Below are 20,502 nucleotides of genomic sequence, written 5' to 3'. Positions count from 1 at the left end.
AGGTACATGTACTTCGGTTAGAGATAATAAGGCTCAGCTTCGTTATTTATATCTTACTCAAAAAAAACCCCAAAACAATTCAGTATGGCTAAAAGCATATAACTACAACTTATATAACAAAAACAATAACTTTTTAAAAACTTTCATATTTCAATAATTTCTTCATTTATACGATGTATTAACTAGTGATATATAAATTATTAATGAGTGGATAGTTTAGTCAGTTAAATTGATGAAAAGAACTATACGATAACACATTAGTTATTACAAAAAGCCTGATCATAAAGTATAGGATACTAGTACGTTAACACTTAGCATAACTACTGTAAATTCCTAATATTTCGCGAGTACTTAATTCCGCGATCCCATTGGTTTGTATCATATCGTGGGAACATAAAGTCGCGAACGTGGAACTCTTTTCTCCATTTCTTCTGGTTCTTAAGATCAATTCTATGTAAGAATCAAAATTCGGTGGCCACGCATAGTCACAGATTTTCTTCATACTTGACAATTTGATAGACTTTGGTGAGTAATAAAGCTAAACACCATTTATTTGTTGTTATGTGGTCCCGTTGCCATGGTACATGTAACCAAGGGTAAAGATGTAAAAATGGCATTTTCATGCTTTTTTGAGAACATATTGTTAGTAATGTGCACAACTTGGGGTGTCCAGAGTAGAATTAACTATTTAAAGCAGTTGTGATTTTTCAAAGGAAAGAAAAAAATTCATGGAGAAACGCATATTTTCAGAGCGTTTCCATGGTTACAAAACAGCAATTCTAAAATCTGTTTTCTTCATTTAATTTGAATAAAAAGTGCAAATTTTGGATTTTTTGGTAAACACTATTATGAATGTGCAATTAATAATTTAAATATGAAAATTGAGAACCGTTGCTATGGTAACAAGCTTAAAAATAAGGAAAACTATAATATATATTTATGCATCTTTGAATGGATATTATTCACATAAAATGAATAAATGTAAAAAATCAATTTGTAAGAAAAAATAAAGTATGTCCTTAATTTAATGACACTTGAAAAAAATCTGAAAATTTTTTTTCAAGTGTCATTAAATGTCATTAAGGACAAATTACTGCAGTTGCTATGGACTTTTCAAAAAGTAAGAATTTCTGTGTGATTTTCATGATAAGATATATATTGCATGGACACTGATATTGATGTAAAAATTCAACAGTTTCCCATTTCGGCTTAATAAAAAAACGCAAAAAACTGATTTCAAATACTTTTTACGGTTTCCATGGTAACATTTTAAAAGTTTTGGTTTCTCCGTCAATTGTGTGATATATTTAAAGAATTGAAATCAGGATAAAGGTTGTTTTATGTTATTGATAGTAGCCTATACATTGGTGGGCAAAACCTTCTAATATGGCTTGAAAGTAGGTAAGTTTTGCCATTTTTCCATCTTAAGCCTCGGTTACTTTGGCAACAGTTTCCCCTAGCAACCAACTTATAGTGGTTTTTTGCGTTTTACACCTCTGTGTGTCCATGTATGAAATACAAGGAAAAAGGTGTGGCCAGACCTTTTAAAAATCTTTGATTCTTACATAGAATTGATCTTAACTCTCAGAATATAATGGCGAGATTTTAAAATCTGCCAAGGGAGCTCTCGCAAAATTATGTGGATATTAATTCCTCGCGTTTAATTAGGAATCTACAGTAAATGCTGATATGTTTTAAACATAAACATATTCATTGTCACTTTTTTACATTCAATATGTATATTCCTGGTCATTTAATTGGCATGCAATTGGAAAATATGAACACTTTGTTTATTTTTGATATTGAATTTTCTTTACTATACGTGAATTGTTGTCAGTCACAAAGAGATTGTCTCTTGTGTCTACACATAGACCAACCGGTTTCTCCAAATCGCAATTGTCAATATATCGTAGAAACTGGCCGTTTTTATCGATAATGTGGATACGGTGGTGGTAAAGATCAACTATCAGGATCCGACTTTGGCTGTCTGTACCGATGCCATATGGATCGAATAGTTCCTCTGTAGAAGACGAAAGACCAGTGTACCTAAACCGGAATTTCCCTGCCTGATTGACCACCACTAATGCACGTGCTTCCCAATCAGACACACATATATCTAGATTCCTGTTTTCGCTGATGTATTTAGTATAATCACCTGATGAATACAGAGCTTGTCCATTCTCATTGTACTGTATACTTTGTTTCTCAGTGAAGTCAGAGTAACACACAACTTTTGATGGTGTTTTCAAATTATCATTGTTCATAACAACCAGGATATCACCACAGGATGTACTACAGACACCACGAGGTTTCCATTCCTGTAGTGTGACCACTGTCTCTATTTCTTTATTCTTCACTATGTTCACAGTTCTATTTGTTTTATCAGCATATACCAGATCCCCGTTTCCTGTCACTGCTATGTCCTCTGCACAGTTACCTGACTTGGTTTGGATTGACTTAAGGAGTCCTCTCTGGAGGTTATAAAGTCTAATGATGCTGATATCCTGAATCCAGATGTCTTCATCACTCAGACAGGACATATTTGTAACATATTCACAATCGGTGTTTATCTCTGTGACTATCTGAGGCACATCAATAAGGGACCTCTGTGGTGGAGAGTGCTCAGTGCTCGAAGAATCCATTGTGTAGTTTTGCTCCATTGTTTCGATAGATAATTCTGATAGAGAGCCAAAGTGTGCAGATATTTGTTGTTTGTCAATTTTCTGGGGAGAAAAGCTTGGTAAAGTGACCGTCAGTTTAGGTGGCAATCTTCTGAATTCCGCGTTTCTGGATTTGTAGGCAGAGACAAGGCCGACGTCATCGGAATTTAACATTTTTTTCAGATCTGCAATTGTCTGTGTGATATCCGATAGCATGTGTTTGATTTCTTCTTCATGTTTATTTAAGGCAGCCAAATATTTGGAGTCCATATCATCAAGATCAGATTTTAGTTTCTTGATAATTACATCTATTTCCCGATGCATTTCTTCTCCATGTTTGCTGATATCCGAGGCAATCTTCTGTGAAGATGTTTTAAGGGTACCTTTCTGAACCGGAATACTTGATACAATCTCTTGATATTTGGGAAAAATTAACTTCTCTAATTCTTGTAAATCTTTCTGTAAAACTGACCTATGTTTTTCCAGTATTTTCTCTATGTAGACAAATGTATGACCTTGATGTTTTGTTGAAGAAATGCACTGCGCACAGATTGGAATGTCGCATTGTTCACAGTAATTTTCGCATATTTTTGAAGAATGATTAGGGCATTTAGTTGTAGATCCTCGCTTTTCAAAGGGTACAATTTTGTGTTCTTTGGCAAACTCGGAGAGATGTTCCCCCACACACGCTTTACATAGATGTACGTGGCAAATGTCGCAGTACATAGGAGGAACCGGTGTCTCACAGAGATCACACCGTAACACATCCTGGGCGCTACGTCGAGGGTCCATGGTCAAGTACTGTAACGGGTATTTATTGAGAGTTCTGCAAAACAGAAATCGTAAATTATCAAATTATGATTTTGAAAACTTTTTACACAAAATAACTGATATAACTTCAGTAAAATCCAGTAAACTGAAAGTAGGACACACATATTGTTAACGTTCTTGATTCTAACCTTTACTGTAGATCAGTTTTTTTTACTCGACGACTGATAAAACTGTTAATTTTTATGATACTAAATATATTTACAAATTTCTTACGTTTCATCTCTTTCCCATCAGTTCCTTCATCACAAACATGGCATTACACCTCTGGTGTAACATGGCGACTGTCGAATTTATTCCAGGTCTATCGATACTATCACGTGTTCAAATTTAAATGCCAATGCTAGTGGTGGATCTATGGGAGCGATTTAGTTTTCTTTTAATAAGGACAACTATATCACACCTCTGATAATTTATGTATATCCGATTTTTAAACAAAAATAATAGGTATTTGACTGTGAATTGTTCACCTTTTTTTAACGTCCCATGACAAGTATTTAACACATTTTTTCCTGTTCATTTAACTCAAGATGTCCCCGATTATTCATTTTACTTCGGACAGTTTCTGGGATTTGTTTTTACATATTTTGTTAGATCATATATTATTTTACCATAATCCAGAGTGTTGATACCCCGCAATTTACACCTTTCCCTTCATTGTTATCTGGGCTCTTTCCTCGAATATATAAATGTGCAACACTTCTACATGTACGACTGAAATTATTTACACTTTGTTGTGGAACAAATTATCTGAAAAATATTCATTTGGAAAAATAAATTTCGATTTCTCTATTCAATGAATTAACCCTCGAAACCCTGTACGCTTTTTTATGTGACTGTTTAATGTTTATAAATTTGTACAAAAATGTTTTCAATGCTTCAGACGTTTCTTATGTAGAAAGCCTTATTTTCCCAAAATACAAATGTGAAATAGCTTTGTGAATGCCTATAAAAACATATTTAAATAATTGTTATTGTATGATTATGTTACTTATGTGGTATTTGATCATCCATTGAGGATTGGTATTTTTCAATAATCGTGATGATTTCGTATCGTCGATAACATCTTCATACTTCATTAACATGCGTGTCTAAAAATTATTAATATTGAATTTTTTCATATTCACCGATTCTAAATATCAGTGAGCGATGAAAACCTTTAAAAGAATCAATATTTTTCGGGACAGAGTTTTAAACACTCAAAACATTAGTTATAAGATCAAAATCAAACTATATAACTCCAAGGTAAGGGCAAGAAAAGATACATGAGAATTTTCAAAACTAAAGGAAAAGAAACCGTTTCTACGTATATGCCTTTAAAACTGTACTGCCAATGGTATGTACAAGTCATAATATTTATTTTGTGTTCATTGATTTAAAATTGCATTTTAGCAACTGCTATTGCCCCCATTTATTAAAAAAAACAGTGTAGGCAAAAAAATAAATAATATGCATTTTCTTTCACAATCATTAATATTTCCAACATTGATTTGGCATTATATTCCAATATAATCCACCGCATATAATTTACGGGATTAAATACAAGCAGAAGCTACAAACAGTTCAATTGGATTTAGAAATAGTTTATAATATTGAATACGGATAATCATATAAATCGTGGGTTTCAAAATTCATGCGCGGATCTAGCAGGGGGTCGGGATGTTTGAAACTCAACCTTATTAACTTCACAAGTAGTAAAGTTACCGAACATAGGCCTTGAATATCATTCTTCGGAGCCCCTCTAAACACCCCCAATCTGGAGCAGCACAGGTTTACGCACTTGAAAAATACATTACGTATTGCAGGGCAGCGTTTTATATATGCTGATTTTAATCATACATGTATTGGTAAAAATGACAAACGCCAGTCACTGTGATTTGTTTAAGGTTTTTGCGAATGTACTTTTTGTAATCTACGCGCATAGCTTAAGCATTTTAATAAAACTTTCTTTTTTTAAAGTGCAACTTACAGAGATATTGCATTTCCTTAAATATTTTTTCCGAATGAAGCATATGGCAAAAAAACCTCATTTGATTAACAATTAAGGTAAAAAAAATTGAATGTTGACTTCTTTGTTCTAATATGACGTAGTTTTCATGCACACGATTTCAACCAGGAATGTAATTTGTTAAAAGTCTCAATCCTTTACTCAAATTATTAAAGACCTGTCGGGAAAATCTTATCAATGAAGAAAAAATTATGAGTCATCTTTTTAAAATTATGTGCAATTTATTAAAAACACTATTTACTAAATGATACAAACTATTTTGTATGTTTAACCGATATACTCACTAACATGTTTAAACAGGGGTTGTCACAATTCTTTATTGAATTTGTTTATTGGTTTAATGCGTGAAAATAAGATTTAGGGTATGCATGAATATTATACAAACCTATATAAAACATATTTAGTTCATTTACATTCTTCACATAAAGAGTTTAGGCAAAAACAAAATTAGACTTATAGTGAAAGAGAAGAAATTCTGACTAAATTTTCATCAGTAAAAAAATAATCAAAGTACATGTACTTAGGTTAGAGATAATTATAATTAGCTTCGTTATTTTTATCTGACTCGAAAAGAAATTACAGTATGGCTAAAAGCGTAAAACCACAACCTATGTAAAAAAAACAACTTTTTTAAAACTTTCATATTTCACTCTATTATTCATTTCATACGATATGTTAACTAGTAATATATAGATTATAAATAGGTGAATTGTTTAGTCAGATAAATTGATTAAAAGGAGTACATGATAACATATTACATGTAGTTATTACAACAAGGCTGATCATATGGTATAGTACACTAGTATGTTAACACTAGCATAACTATGTGCTGACATATTTTAAACATAAAAATATTCATTGTCGTTTTTTACGTTCAATATGTATATTCCTGATCATATAACATTCATTTGGAAAATATGAACACTATCATTACTTGTAGTATTGAATTTTCTTTACTTTAAATGTTTTGTTTTCAGCCACAAACAGATTGTCTCTTGTGTCTACACATAGACCGAAAGGTTTCTCTAAATGGCAGTTGTCAATAAATCAGAGAAACTGGCCGTCTTTATCGATAATGTTGATACGGTGGTTGTCAAGATCTGCTATCAGGATCCGACTTTGGCTGTCTGTAGTGATGCCATAAGGATAGAATGATTTCTTTAAAGAAAAGGGAAGACCAGTGTACATCAACTGGAATTTCCCTGTCTGGTTGACCACAAGAACTGCATGGGCTCCATAGTCCGATACACATACATCTAGGTTCCTGTTCTCACTGATGTATTTAGTACAACTAGTTAATGAAAAGAGAGCCTGTCCATTGTCATTGTACTGTATACTTTTTTTTCAATGGAGCCAGAATAACGCACAACTTTTGATGGTGTTTGCCAATCATCAATTCCCATAACAACTAGGATATCACTGTAGGAGGTACTACAGACACCTTGAGGATTCCACCCTGTAGTGTGATCACTGTCTTTATTTCTTTATTCTTCACTATATACTAAATCCCAAGTTCTTTTCACTGATAAGTCCTCTGCACAGTTCCCTGACTTGGTTTTGACTGACTTCGACAGCCCTCTCTGGAGCTTGTACAATCTCAAAATGTTACTGTCACTCTGAATCCAGATGTCTTCATCACTCAGACTGAACACATTTTCAGCATATGTATAATGGGTTTTTATCTCTGTGATAATCTGTGGCACATCACTAAGGGACATCTCTGGGTAAGAGCTCGAAAAATCCATTGTGTAGTTGTGTTCCTTTATTTCGATAGATAATTATGATAGAGAGCCAATGTGTTCGTATAGTTGGTGTTTGTCAAATTTCTGAGGAGAAAAGCGTGGTAAAGTAACCGTCAGTTTAGGTGGCAATCTTCTGAATTCCGCATTTCTGGATTTGTAAGCAGATACAAAGCCCACGTCATTGGAATTTACTAATTTTCTGAGATCTGCAATTGTCTGTGTGATATGGCACATCATGTGTTTGATGTCATTTTCATGCTTTTTAGGACAGTCAGATATTTGGAGTCGATTTCATCAAGATCAGATTATAGTTTCTTGATAATGTGTTGTTGAAACGTCTTCATGTACGTCTCTGTAATCACTTTAATTACAGAGTTTTTTAAAGTGACAAATGAAGGACAATTACAGCGTTGCAACAACAGACCAGCTTATGACAAGAGAAATAAACATGCTTGTTTTAAAGATTTTCATATACTTCAGTCTAAGCTACATGTTTTGAAATGTTATAGTATGCATAATAAGGCATTAAAGAACTATATATGATATTAGTCAGATTTGGCCCCCATAATTCGCTATTTTTAAAGTGATTCAGGTACATTAATATGTTGTGTTATTTTATAAAAGAGTTGACATAAAATATGTTTTTCACCTATTATTTGATTTTTATGCACTCACTGGCAGTATACGACGTCAGAAATGACGCTATTTTCATAATTCAATTAAAATCAGTCAAAAATTGACATTTTTCTTATTATTTTTCGAATGGGAAATATAGAGCGACTCATTGAACAAGAACAAACTTTTTGTCAATTATAAATACTGGGGAGATACATCTTTGTTGAAAATATTTTGTTTGTTCAATCAGTCGCTCAATGTTTCATTGAAGAAAAACTGCTTCAAAACAAGCCGTTTTATGATGAAAATGAGAAAATGGCGGGAAAAGGTGAACTTTTTGATGTCATATTTTTAAATTGTGGGCACTAAAATCAAAATAAAATTAATGAAAAAACTTCAAATGCATATTTGTACAAAAAAATTAAGAATTACAGTAAAATGACAATGTTCATTTTAGGGGGCCATTTTAAGCTCAAACCGTATATAGTCCTTTGTAAAACTTTTTTTTAATATGTATTGTAGTTGTTTTATAAATTGTAGATAAATAATTAAGTGTTATAATTGATTATTATATTGTAATTTGATAATAAACATATTTGCAATTATTACTTTTATTGATACCCTCTGCCAAATCGTACATCTAGTTTTTTTGTTTTAGTACCGGAAACGGACGATCGGAAGTGAATAATGAAAATAAAAGCTGGTATTTCTTGTACGTTTGCTTAGTGTACATGACTGTTTATCAGGATAGATGAAACACCCAAGAAAGTCTGTTAAATTTGTTAAAAACATAAAATGTTTGAACCCTTTTGGTGAGTACTGGAAGTTACGGTTGACAAAATAAAACCCTTTAAACACATCTTCAATCAATTTTCTAACATTCATAAAAGTTTCGTGTCTCAATCACTTACAGTGACTAAAATCTTGCAGGTATAAAATTTGTAAAATGGATAGGTATATATTTGATATAGCTCATGGAAGCAGAATATGGTTGCTTTTTTAACATTGTATAGTTAACATATATAAGATCGTGTAATGATATACCAGTAATCATTCCATGTAAAAAAAAAAAAAGAAAAAGGGAAAAAATATTTTTTTAAGTGCTTCCGGTAACGACTGGAAGTGACGACGAGTCAAACAAAATGCTGTAAACACGGATACATACGTAGGGTTATCATCCAACAAAGTTTGTTTGTTCAACTCATCACTGTTTTTTAGATCTCGTGAAGTCATTGCTTTTTTGTCTCTTGACAGGAAACGGACCAACGGAAATGCTCATTGAAAATAAAAAGTTAGTATTTCTTGAACATTAGACACTCCTGTGCTTTATTGTTTACCAATTTTACTAAAATTGTCAAAGAAAAAGAGTTAAACATTCAAACAGCTTGACGATTGACAAAATGAAAGCGATTAAACGCATTTTCTATCGAATGTCTATTATCTATATAAGTTTCTTGTATTGATCACTTGACCTTCTGGGATTTCGTGGGTAAAACATTTAATTAAAAAAACGCTTTCTGAGTAGATTGTTTTGGCTTTTCTTAAACATCGGATACATGACATATGTCAGGATTATTACTAATATTTCAATTCTATATGTAACAAATTAAATGCAAAAGAAAAAATAATTTTTGAATTGCTTCCGGTGATGACCGGAAGTTATGACGAACCAAACAAAATAGTTTAAAGACAACTAGAACTATAGGTCTATAATCCTACAAAGTCTGAATGCTCAAGTCCTCATCATTTTTGAGATCTCAATGTCACAAGCTTTTTGTTGCGGGACAGGAAACGGACAACAGGAAATGAACTTTTATAAAAATGGAAACTGGATACTCAACACTTAAATTTTTTCTCTAACTCCTGAAATTTCAAAAAAAAAATATCAAGCAATCTCTAAGAAATAGTGTGCACAAAAAAGGGGAACAAAATTCGTACCCAAATTTCGAGCCATAGTGAGCTCTTAAGAATGGCGCCACTGCGTAAAACAAAAAGAACATAGGCACAACTTCAGACTACGGTCTACCTATACTGAAAATTTCATATTCAAATCTCTGACACTTTTCGAAATCAAGCGTGCAAAAAATGGGTCGTAAAAGCTAGAAAATCAGAGATAAATTGGTACCGGAAGTGAAGACGGCAAAAATATTAAAAACAAAATAGATCACTGTGAAAAAATGTTGTAAATCGGTTGGATAGTTTCCGAGAAGTTACGAGCAAAAAATTTGTGAGGAAAAAATAATAACTAGATGCAATCTCGTTACGAGTAACAAGTAGGTCTTCCGTTCAATGTTTTAAACGATACGATTAAAGGGACATGGCCACGATTTTGGTCAAATGTTTCTCTTTTTATTATTTGCAATGCTTTAAGAATGCATTTCTAATGATCAAATGAAATTTGGGTGCCAGTCGATGAGTTTTAAGCAAGATACAGTGCTCACAATTCTTCGTCATGTAAACAAGGCTCGTGCCCCGTTTACATGTGTTCAATATACCAGTAACAAATCATTTTTAAAGCGGATTTGTCTATCTTATTATTCATTTTAAGCAGAAATGAACAGTTCCTTAAGATTAATACATTTATTTTATGTCTAAAACTGGAATTTTCACTTCAACATTCGAAATGTAAACAAACGGTTAGTTTACATAGCGAAGAATTGTAAGTTCTGTAACTCGATTATATCTCATAAAATGACACTCAAATTTTGATTACCAATTAAAAATGCCTTACTGAAACATTGTAAACATTAAAATCGAAAAATAATTTTTGACCAAAATCGTGACCATGCCCTTTAAAATATCAATGAATTTTCAGAATACTCCCTCAGTCCCTCCCTTTCAGATAATGTATACGATTGTCAATATCCTTTAAAATGCTTAACAAAGTGTTTTGCTTTTTCACATACAGCACATTAAAGATTTAAGATTTTAGTCTCCTAAAATCCCTAATTACGTCATCAATGGATGTGGCAATTAGTTTTACAAACTGATATTGTTACGATCAACAACTTTGCTTCTATAATGCATTATAAAATTTTGATTGTTTTTAAGGTATTCGTAAGATAATTTACAAGTGTATTGGTCCCTAATTGAAGGGGGCCAGCCCCTTTTTTGAGATCATTTGAAAGGTTTCACAAATACTAACATTTTTTGTTCTTACACCTATCTAAAATTGTTAATTTTTTTTAGATACAAATGATGAAATATTTTAGGGGCCAGCCCTGTAGATCCTTAATGGGGACAGGCGTTGGTGTTTTGTTTAGTGGAATCGATTAGAATCATCAATGCAAACATTTTCTCTTCTACAATACATAACAAAATATGTCTCCCTCTCTGAATGTATTGCGTCAAAGTTCAAGTACTTTTGCCCCTAAAAATTCCTAATTACGTAATAAATGGGCGAGGCAATAATTTTTTCCTGATATAAATTGCTACGATCAACAACTTTACTTCTATAATGCATTACAAATTTTTTGTTGTTTTTAAGTCATTCGTAATAGAGTTTACGAGTGTCTTGGCCCCTAATTAAAGGGGTGAGCCCCTTTTTCTTGATTTTGTTGGAAAGAACTTTAAATTATCTACTACTTTTGTTTTATATTTCTTAACAAAATATCAACTGATAAGAAGATACAGATGAAAACGTATGAAAATTTTGAATGAAAATTCCTACACAATTTTAGTGCGTGCTCCAAGAAATGGAGCAACAGGCGTAAAGCAACTACATGCTGCACAACTTCAAACTATTGTTTACCTATCCTAAAAATTTCATAGTCATATCTCTCATGGTTTTCGAGTTTATGGCTGCACAAAATGAGTCAAAACTTACAAAATGGACGATAATTCAGTACCGGAAGTGGCTACGAAAAAATAACAAAAAAGTATGAAGTTTAGATCACGTTCAAATTAACATCTGTGAAAAAATGGCTAAAATCAGTCGAATAGATTTCGAGAAAACTCGTGCACAAAATTTGGGGGGAAAATAATAACAAGATTCTCGTTACGAGTTGTTTTATATGATACGATGAAATATCGATACTCTCTGCCAAATCTGAGATCTTGTTGAAACTATTTTTTTTGTCTCGGTACCGGAAATGGACGAACGGAAGTAAATAATGAAAATAATAGCTGGTGTTTCTTGCACGTTTGTTCGTGTACAACATTGTTCACCAGGCTGTTGAATTTGTTAAAAACGTGAATTGTTATAACCCTTCCGGTGAGTACCGGAAGTGAGGCTTGTCAAAATATAACTCGTTAAACATATCTTCAATCAACTGTCTATCATTCAGAAAAGTTTTCTGTCTCAACCACTTACAGTGACTAAAATCTCAAGGGTATCAAATTTGTAAAAAAGAAAGCCACCTAAGATATTTGAGATATCTTGCCGGAAGTAGAATATAAGTTTCCTTCTTTAACATTGTATAGTTTACATATACAAGATTTTATACTGATATATTCATTCCATGTAAAATAAATAAAATAAGAAAAAAATGATAATTTTTAAGCGCTACCGGTGACGACCGGAAGTGACGAAGAATAAAAAAAAATGCGAACACAGATACATACATAGGGTTGTTAACCAAAAAAAGCTTGGTTGTTCAAGTCGTCACTGTTTTTGAGATCTCATGGAGTCAATGTTTTTGTCTCTCGGCAGGAAACTGACAAACGGAAATGCTTAATGAAAATTAAAGTTAGTATTTCTTGAACATTTGACAGTTGTACTTTATTGTTTATTTATTTTACTAAAATTTTCTAAATAAAACCGTGAAACTTTCAAACAACTTGATTTGTTTGAACCCTTCCGGTGAGGACCGGAAGTGACGGTTGACAAAATGGGACCAGTCAAACGATTTTTTTAAATAAATGTTTATCATTCATGTTAGTGTTGTATCTTGATCACATGCACTTTCTGAGATCTTGCGGGTATAACATTTGTTTGAAAAAAGCTACCTGAGATAATTGAGATTTCACCAGAAGCAGAACTTTTTGGTTTATTCAAATCGCATATAATGACATACGTAAAGATTTATACTAATGTATTCATTGTACTATTTAAAATAAATTAAAGACGTAAAAAATAATTTTTAATAACTTCCGGTGACGACCGGAAGCTATGACGAACAAAACAAAATATCTTTTTTTACATTTACAGACAATGGTCCATCATCATATAAAGTTTGGTTGTTCAAGTCATTATCGTTTCTCAAATCTCGAGGAAACAAGGTTTGCGTAAAGAACATTGTATATTTAACATAGATAAGATTTTATACTGATATATTCATTCCATGTTAAATAGATAAAAAAAGGGAACACATTTTTAAGTGCTTTCGGTGACGACAAGAAGTCGCGACAAATCAAACAAGATAATGTAAACACAGATACATACATGGGGCTATCATCCCACAAAGTTTGGTTGTTTAAGTTGTCATCGTTATTGAGATCTCGTAGAGTCAATGTGTTTTGTCTAGGGACAGGAAACGGACAAGCGGAAGTTCTCAGTGAAAATAAAAGTCACCACTTCTTAAACACTTGATAACTAATTATTTGTTTATCAATTTTACTAAAATTGTCAAACAAAAGGAGTTAAAAAATTCAAACAACGTCTGTTTAGATCTGTTAAAACCCTCCCAGTGAGAAACGGAAGTGAAGATTGACAAAATGAAAGCGGTTAAATGCATTTTCTATCAAATGTTTATCATCGATGTAAGTTTGGTATCTAAATCACTTGTACTTTCTGAGATCTCGCGGGAAAATATTTGTTTAAAAAAGGCTATCTGAGATCTTTGAGATATCTCACCGGAAGTAGAATGATTTGGTTTATTTCACATTGCACACTTGACATATGTGTGGATTTATACTTATATCTAAATTCTATAAGAAAATAAATTAATGCGTAAAAAGATTATATTTGAAGTGCTTCCGGTGACGACCGGAAGTTATGACGAACAAAACAAAACAGTTTAAAGACATTTTCAATTATAGCTCTATAATCCTACAAAGCTTGAATGCTGAAGTCCTTATCATTTTTGAGATTTCGATGTCACAAGCTTTTTGTCGCGGGAGAGGAAACGGACAACAGGAAACGAATTTAAAAAAATTGAAAACACATCTTCGAGATATTATCATTTTATATCATTCCTGCAAATTTCAAGAAAATCTATCAAGCCATCTCTGAGAAATCTTGTAGACAGAAACAGGGGGGATTTTAAAAATCCTATCCAATTTTCGCGCCCAGGAGGGCTCCAAGTAATGGCGCCACTGGCTTAAAACAACATAATAGTGCACAACTTCAAGCTATATTCTACCTATCCTGAATATTTTGTATTCATATCTCAGATAGTTTCTGAGATCAGCCCTGCAAAAAAATAGGTCTTAAAAGAATAGCAAATCGGCGGTAAATCGATACCGGATGTGACTATTTCAAAATTTAAAAAAGTCTAGAATTATGACCTCTGGCAATCATCTGTGAAAAAAAATGACTGAAATCGGCTGAATAGTTTTCGAGAAATCGCGTGCACAAAATTTGTGGAAAAAAATAATAAAAAGAAACAGTTTGAAAATAATAAGGTCTTCCGTTGGAAACGGATGATATTAATTATAAGAAACTGTACGAAAACTATAAGGTCGTCCGTTGGAAACGGAAGACATTAAATATAAATATGTTACATTAAAGTTTTAAAATTCAGAGAATTTAAAACTATCTATAACAGTTATAATTTCTGAGTGTTAACTCAGCACAAGTTAATTTTTCTATTTTTAGCATTTTAGAGTTACAATTTTTATTTCAAAATCATTTAAATTTTACTTATTTTAAATGCTTTGTTTTTTCTCACTGTTAAAAGTTAAACTTTATTTCTTAATCGAGGAAATTTATTGGTAGCGTTTTACTTTTTAATTGTATAACCATGGCATCTAAATAATTTGACACTTTTCTGGAAATTATTTAGTTACGACAGATTGTCGGACAATAAGTTAATTTGTTAAATAAACTGACAAATTCCTCGTTCAGGCAAACCTTTGAAGATAAATTCATTGTGTTATCAGAGCGACACTTTAGCGACTCGCGAAGATTATTCTATTTTCATTACGTCAGAAAGCTTATTTACTCGTTTCGGCTTTACTTAATCTTCTCTTTGTTAACATACGTACATCGAAATTCATCTAATTGACTTTATCACCTTTTTGGCCTTTAGTAATCAGTGTCAGCTCGTAGAAGAAATTCTGTGAAAATTAGCCCGCTAGCATTTAAATCAAGTATCCTGATTGGTCAATGAGAGCAATTCCAAATTAAGCCGGATGGTTGGTGAATTTACTTAATTCACTTTCCATCCGACGTTTAAAGAATAAAGAACTTGTTTTAATTTTACGGAATTGTTTCTCTTTTCCATTAGGTAAGCTTGAATGAAATGTTATCTATTTTCAGTATTTAAGGTTTTCATTATATTATTTTATTATTTTTTTTTTCTGTTGCTAATTTTGATAAATTTTAGTTTGTTTTGTTTAAAATACTTAAGAACATTGATTAACTATATATTTCTTATTATTCGGCGGAACTATGAATTTGTCATTCCAGAATTTTAGTTTTCATTTCTATAAAAGATATTTCGCGTCATTGTTTATTATGCCATGATACATAATTTTGCTTCATTTCGTTTAAATGTGTGATTTTTATTATTGAATTTCTATGCTGTTAAATGCTGTTTTTATAAAGTTTGAATTCGCCGCGTAATTATTGTAAACCTGTAGTGATATTTGTAAGTTATTTCCTCTTTAATTATTTAATGACAACAGTTTATATTTTTTTTGTAGTTTTCTTGCATTTTATAAGCGTTATGCATTTTCATACTTATGCGGAATTATCGATCCTTAGATTATAAGCGTAAAAACGATCTCGCTTTCTCGCATTGCGGTATTTTACTACAGGGTGTTTCGAAATATGTTTTTGTTTTAATTCACTTTCCATCCGACGTTTAAAGAATAAAGAACTTGTTTTAATTTTACGGAATTGTTTCTCTTTTCCATTAGCAACCAGTAGAAAGCCGAGTGGCATCCTACCAAGCTATTCCCCAACTTAATCATATTCACAAACAGAGAAAGTCTCTGTGTGAAAAGTATACAAAATACATGTATCTATAAAAATATTTGTTTTCATTATTATAAAGGTTTGGTCGTACAAAATACAAATTAGACTCAGCCTCATTAAAGTTATTCTCGAAAAACAAAATGGCAGTAGAGCTAACAGCATAAAACCATTGCTAATGTAATAAAAAAAAAGTTTTTAATATATATTTTTGATTTTGTAGAGAGTGTTTATAAGTACTATTTGGAGCATAATTGGATGGATAGTTTAGTCAGTTAAACTGATGAAAAGAATGTGCGCGGGGGTGTTAAGGAAGCATATGGGCAATATGCCGTCTTATTTGACTGTTGTATTCAAAATCGTGAAATAAAATAATTATTTTAAATAAGATCAAAAACTTAGTATTATCCTTTAAAATAGATGTCAGTGCAATGAAATCGGGTAGTACATCACTGCCACATTGGTGCATTATTACGTGACACCTATTAATATTTACGTATATTCCTTAACATAAAACGAGATAGAACAATACTACCTCGCGGTTTCCAAAATAAAATAAACATACCAAGTGAAGGCAAAACATCTCAGTTTAATCAAAACCGCTGCTAGAATCCTATGTGTTTCCTTATTAAAAAGTTATTCATCCGGTTCTCGTAAAACCTTCTCAACTTTTATAAAGTTTGCACGGAAAACGGCAAATTGCATTTAAACAATACACACCATGGGATTCTAGCAGCACTTTTCAATTTAAGCATTGATTAAACTAACGATACGTATACAATTTCAAGTTCAATATACACGGGGTAGTGTTGTTCTAATCGGATTTTTATATCGTAAACAACGACAGAGGAAAGCCTGGCAGAGAAATAAAAGAAAATTTACATACCTTTTAGCGAATGATTGATAAAACTAACATCTCCCCCAGTATCCTTATGTTCAATTCTCAATAAATCACACCACAATACTTTATTAGAGTTCTTAGATTAGTTATATTTTGAATATGTTTACAATGCTTTTCGATCAAATTCACACGACATTCAACTTTTAGTCATGACGTCATCAATGTGTAAATCTACGTAATACAAACTAATTTCTGGCAAAAATTGTCTTCAATATTTTTTATTTGTTTTTGGTCTACGTTTCGTTGCTTATATATTTGAATATGTACATAATAACTAAGATTTGTGATTTCACGGAATTACATGTTACTCAGATTCCATATGCTTCCTTAACACCCCCGCGTGCACGATAACACATTAATTATTACAACAAGCCTGATCATAGTGTTTGTAGTATACATACATAATAGAATTATAATGTGTTGACATGTTTTGAAAATATTCATATTCATTAGTGTTGTATTTTACAATTAGTATAATTATTCATGGTTATTTAGTTGACATGCATTTGAAAATTATGAACACTTTGTTTACGTGCAGTATTGAATTTTCTTTATTTCACATCTACTAATTTCACTCACAAAGAGGTTGTCTCTTGTGTCTACACATATACCGAATGGTTTTTTTAAATGACAGTTGTCAATGAATCGGAGGAATTGTCCATCCTGATCCAGGATATGGATACGGTTGTTGTAATTATCTGCTATCAGGATTCGACTTTGGCCGTCCGTAGTGATGCAATGTGGATAGAACAATACCTTGGTAATAGATGGGTTGCCATTGTATGTAAACCGGAGTTTACCAGCCTGATTGACAACCACTACTGCATGGGCTTCCCAATCAGAGACACATATGTCTAGATTTCTGTTCTCACTGATGTATTTTCCACAAGCACCTGATGAATAGAGAGCTTTTCCATTTTCATTGTACTGTATGCTTTGTTTTTCAGTGGAGCCAGAATAACGCACAACTCTTGATTGTGATTGCAAATAATAACTCTCCAAAACAACCAGGATATCACCAGAGGAGGTAGTACAGACACCGGAAGGTGTCCATCCCTGTAGTGTGATCACTGTCTCTATTTCTTTATTCCTCACTATGTTTACAGTTCCATTTGTTTTATCAGTATATACTAGATCCCCGTTTCCTGTCACTGCTATGTCCTCTGCACAGTTACCTGACTTGGTTTGGATTGACTTAAGGAGTCCTCTCTGGAGGTTGAAAAGTCTAATGATGCTGATATCCTGAATCCAGATGTCTTCATCACTCAGACAGGACATATTTGTAACATATTCACAGTCGGTATTTATCTCTGTGACTATCTGAGGCACATCAATAAGGGACCCCTGTGGTGGAGAGTGCTCAGTGCTCGAAGAATCCATTGTGTAGTTTTGTTCTTTTGTTTCGATAGATAATTCTGATAGAGAGCCAAAGTGTGCGGATATTTGTTGTTTGTCAATTTTCTGGGGAGAAAAGCTTGGTAAAGTGACCGTTAGTTTAGGTGGCAATCTTCTGAATTCCGCATTTCTGGATTTGTAGGCAGAGACAAGGCCGACGTCATCGGAATTTAACATTTTTTTCAGATCTGCAATTGTCTGTGTGATATCCGATAGCATGTGTTTGATTTCATCTTCATATTTATTTAAGGCAGCCAAGTATTTGGAGTCCATTTCATCAAGATCAGAGTTTAGTTTCTTGATAATTACATCTATTTGTCTGTGCATTTCTTCTCCATGTTTGCTGATATCCGAGGCAATCTTCTGTGAAGTTGTATTATGGGTACTTTTCTGAACCGGAATACTTAATGCAATCTCTTGATATTTGGGGTAAATAAACTTCTCTAATTCTTGTAAATCTTTCTGTAAAACTGACCTCTGTTTTTCCAGAATTTTCACTATGTAGACAAATGTATGACCTTGATGTTGTGTGGAAGAAGTGCACTGCACGCATATTGGAATGTCGCATTGTTCACAGTAAAGTTCACATATTTTTAAAGAATGATTTGGGCATTTAGTTGAAGATCCCCGCTTTTCAAATGGTACAATTTTGTGTTCTTTAGCAAACTCGGAGAGATGTTCCCCCACACATGCTTTACACAGATGTATCAGGCAAATGTCGCAGTACATAGGGGCAACCGGTGTCTCACAGAGATCACACCGTAACACATCCTGGGCGGTACGTCGAGGGTCCATGGTCAAGTACCGTAACGGATATTTATTGAGAGATCTGCAAAACAGAAATCAAATTATCAAAATAAGATTTCAAAACTTTTTACACAAAATAACTGATATAACTTCAGCAAAATCCAGTAAACTGAAAGTAGGACACAAATAGTGTTAAAGTTTTTGATTCTGACCTTTTTTGTAGATTAGTTGTTTTACTCGACGACTGATAAAACTGTTAATTTTTATGATACTAAATATATTTACAAATTTCTTACGTTTCATCTCTTTCCCATCAGTTCCTTCATCACAAACATGGCATTAAACCTCTGGTGTAACATGGCGACTGTCGAATTTATTCCAGGTCTATCGATACTATCACGTGTTCAATTTAATGCCAAGGCTAGTGGTGGATCTATGGGAGCGCTCTATTTTTCTTTTTTCCAACTATATCACACCTCTTATAATTTATGTATCTCCGATTTTTACACAAAATTAATAGTTATTTGACTCTGAATTGATCAACTTTTTTCAACATCCCATGGCAAGTATTTAACACCCCTTTTCCTCTTCATTTAACCTAAGAATGTGCCTGATTATTCATTTTACTTCAGACAATTTCTGTTGGATTTTTTTAATACATATTTTGTCAGATCATATATTATTAATATTTTGCCATAATCAGGAGTGTTGATACACCGCAATTTACACATTTCCTTCATTGTTATCAGGGCTCATTCCTCGAATATATAAATGTGCAACACTTCTACATGTACGACTGAAGTAATATACACTTTGTCGTGGAACAAATTATCTGAAAAATATTCATTTGGAAAAATAAATTTCAATTTCTCTATTTAATGAATTTACTCTCGAATCCCTGTAAGCTTGTTTTATATGGCTGTTTAATGTTTATAATTTTGTACAAAAAAATATCAATCTTTAAAGGACAGGTGACACAAAATCATTTTCTTCTAAAAACATTTTCTATGATAAATATAAATCAGTTTATAACAATTTTTCTATTTGACTAGCAGCAGATAAGAACACACAGCTCAATTAAGTGTGCTAAAAATCCCAGCTGCAACAGATCTCCGAGTTTTGCCGATCTTTAATGAGATAAGAAACCCCTGTGCGTTATTCGTCAAAGATGACATAGTCAGCTATCGGCTACATAGTAAACAGAGCAATGGACGATGATTTATTTACACGTACAGGATAGTGTATTTGTGTTGCAAATGATGCTTTTGAAATAAAGTGAATTTATTAAAAGCATATTTTATTGAAAAGTTTAGTGTATGAACCCTCTCCTGAAAACAAAGTAGGAAGATTACAGAATGTACAAGATTACATGTTGTATTATTGGTTAATGGAGTTTTTGAGAAATTTTGTGTACATAAGATAGTGGTAATAGAAATTGAAAAAAAGTAATTAGATTAGAATGAATCTGAAGATTCTGTGATTGATAATCATTTATAGCAGATTATTAGCCAGACAGGCAACCACTTGTT

At 32.5% G+C, this 20,502-nt stretch overlaps 1 protein-coding gene across 3 annotated transcripts; it reads right to left on the bottom strand.

Annotated features, from left to right (window-relative positions):
- Positions 1 to 1,085: 1,085 nt before the first annotated feature.
- On the bottom strand, positions 1,086 to 19,374 carry LOC105331245 (tripartite motif-containing protein 2-like). 3 transcript variants are annotated; one of them, XM_066073460.1, is made up of 2 exons: positions 19,270 to 19,362; positions 1,086 to 3,486 (listed from the first exon to the last, which is right to left on the bottom strand). In XM_066073460.1, the coding sequence occupies exon 2, from the start codon at positions 3,450 to 3,452 to the stop codon at positions 1,791 to 1,793; it is 1,662 nt and encodes a 553-aa protein (XP_065929532.1). In that variant the 5' UTR covers positions 3,453 to 3,486; positions 19,270 to 19,362; the 3' UTR covers positions 1,086 to 1,790. The 3 variants fall into 3 exon arrangements, with proteins under 3 accessions (XP_065929532.1, XP_065929531.1, XP_034309663.2); XM_066073459.1 differs by lacking the exon at positions 19,270 to 19,362 and adding an exon at positions 3,705 to 3,827 and having other exon boundaries at positions 1,087 to 3,486; XM_034453772.2 differs by lacking the exon at positions 1,086 to 3,486 and adding an exon at positions 16,421 to 19,055 and having other exon boundaries at positions 19,270 to 19,374.
- Positions 19,375 to 20,502: the final 1,128 nt, after the last annotated feature.

This window comes from Magallana gigas, chromosome 10, assembly GCF_963853765.1.
Source record: "Magallana gigas chromosome 10, xbMagGiga1.1, whole genome shotgun sequence".
In the NCBI taxonomy this organism is placed as follows: domain Eukaryota; kingdom Metazoa; phylum Mollusca; class Bivalvia; order Ostreida; family Ostreidae; genus Magallana; species Magallana gigas.
Note: the sequence above shows the minus strand (reverse complement) of the source record. Positions and strands in the feature narration are given on the sequence as shown.

What these genes read in the sequence shown, in the direction of transcription:
- LOC105331245 (XM_034453772.2), bottom strand. Translation starts at nt 19,021, where the DNA reads ATGGACCCTCGACGTACCGCCCAGGATGTGTTACGGTGTGATCTCTGT.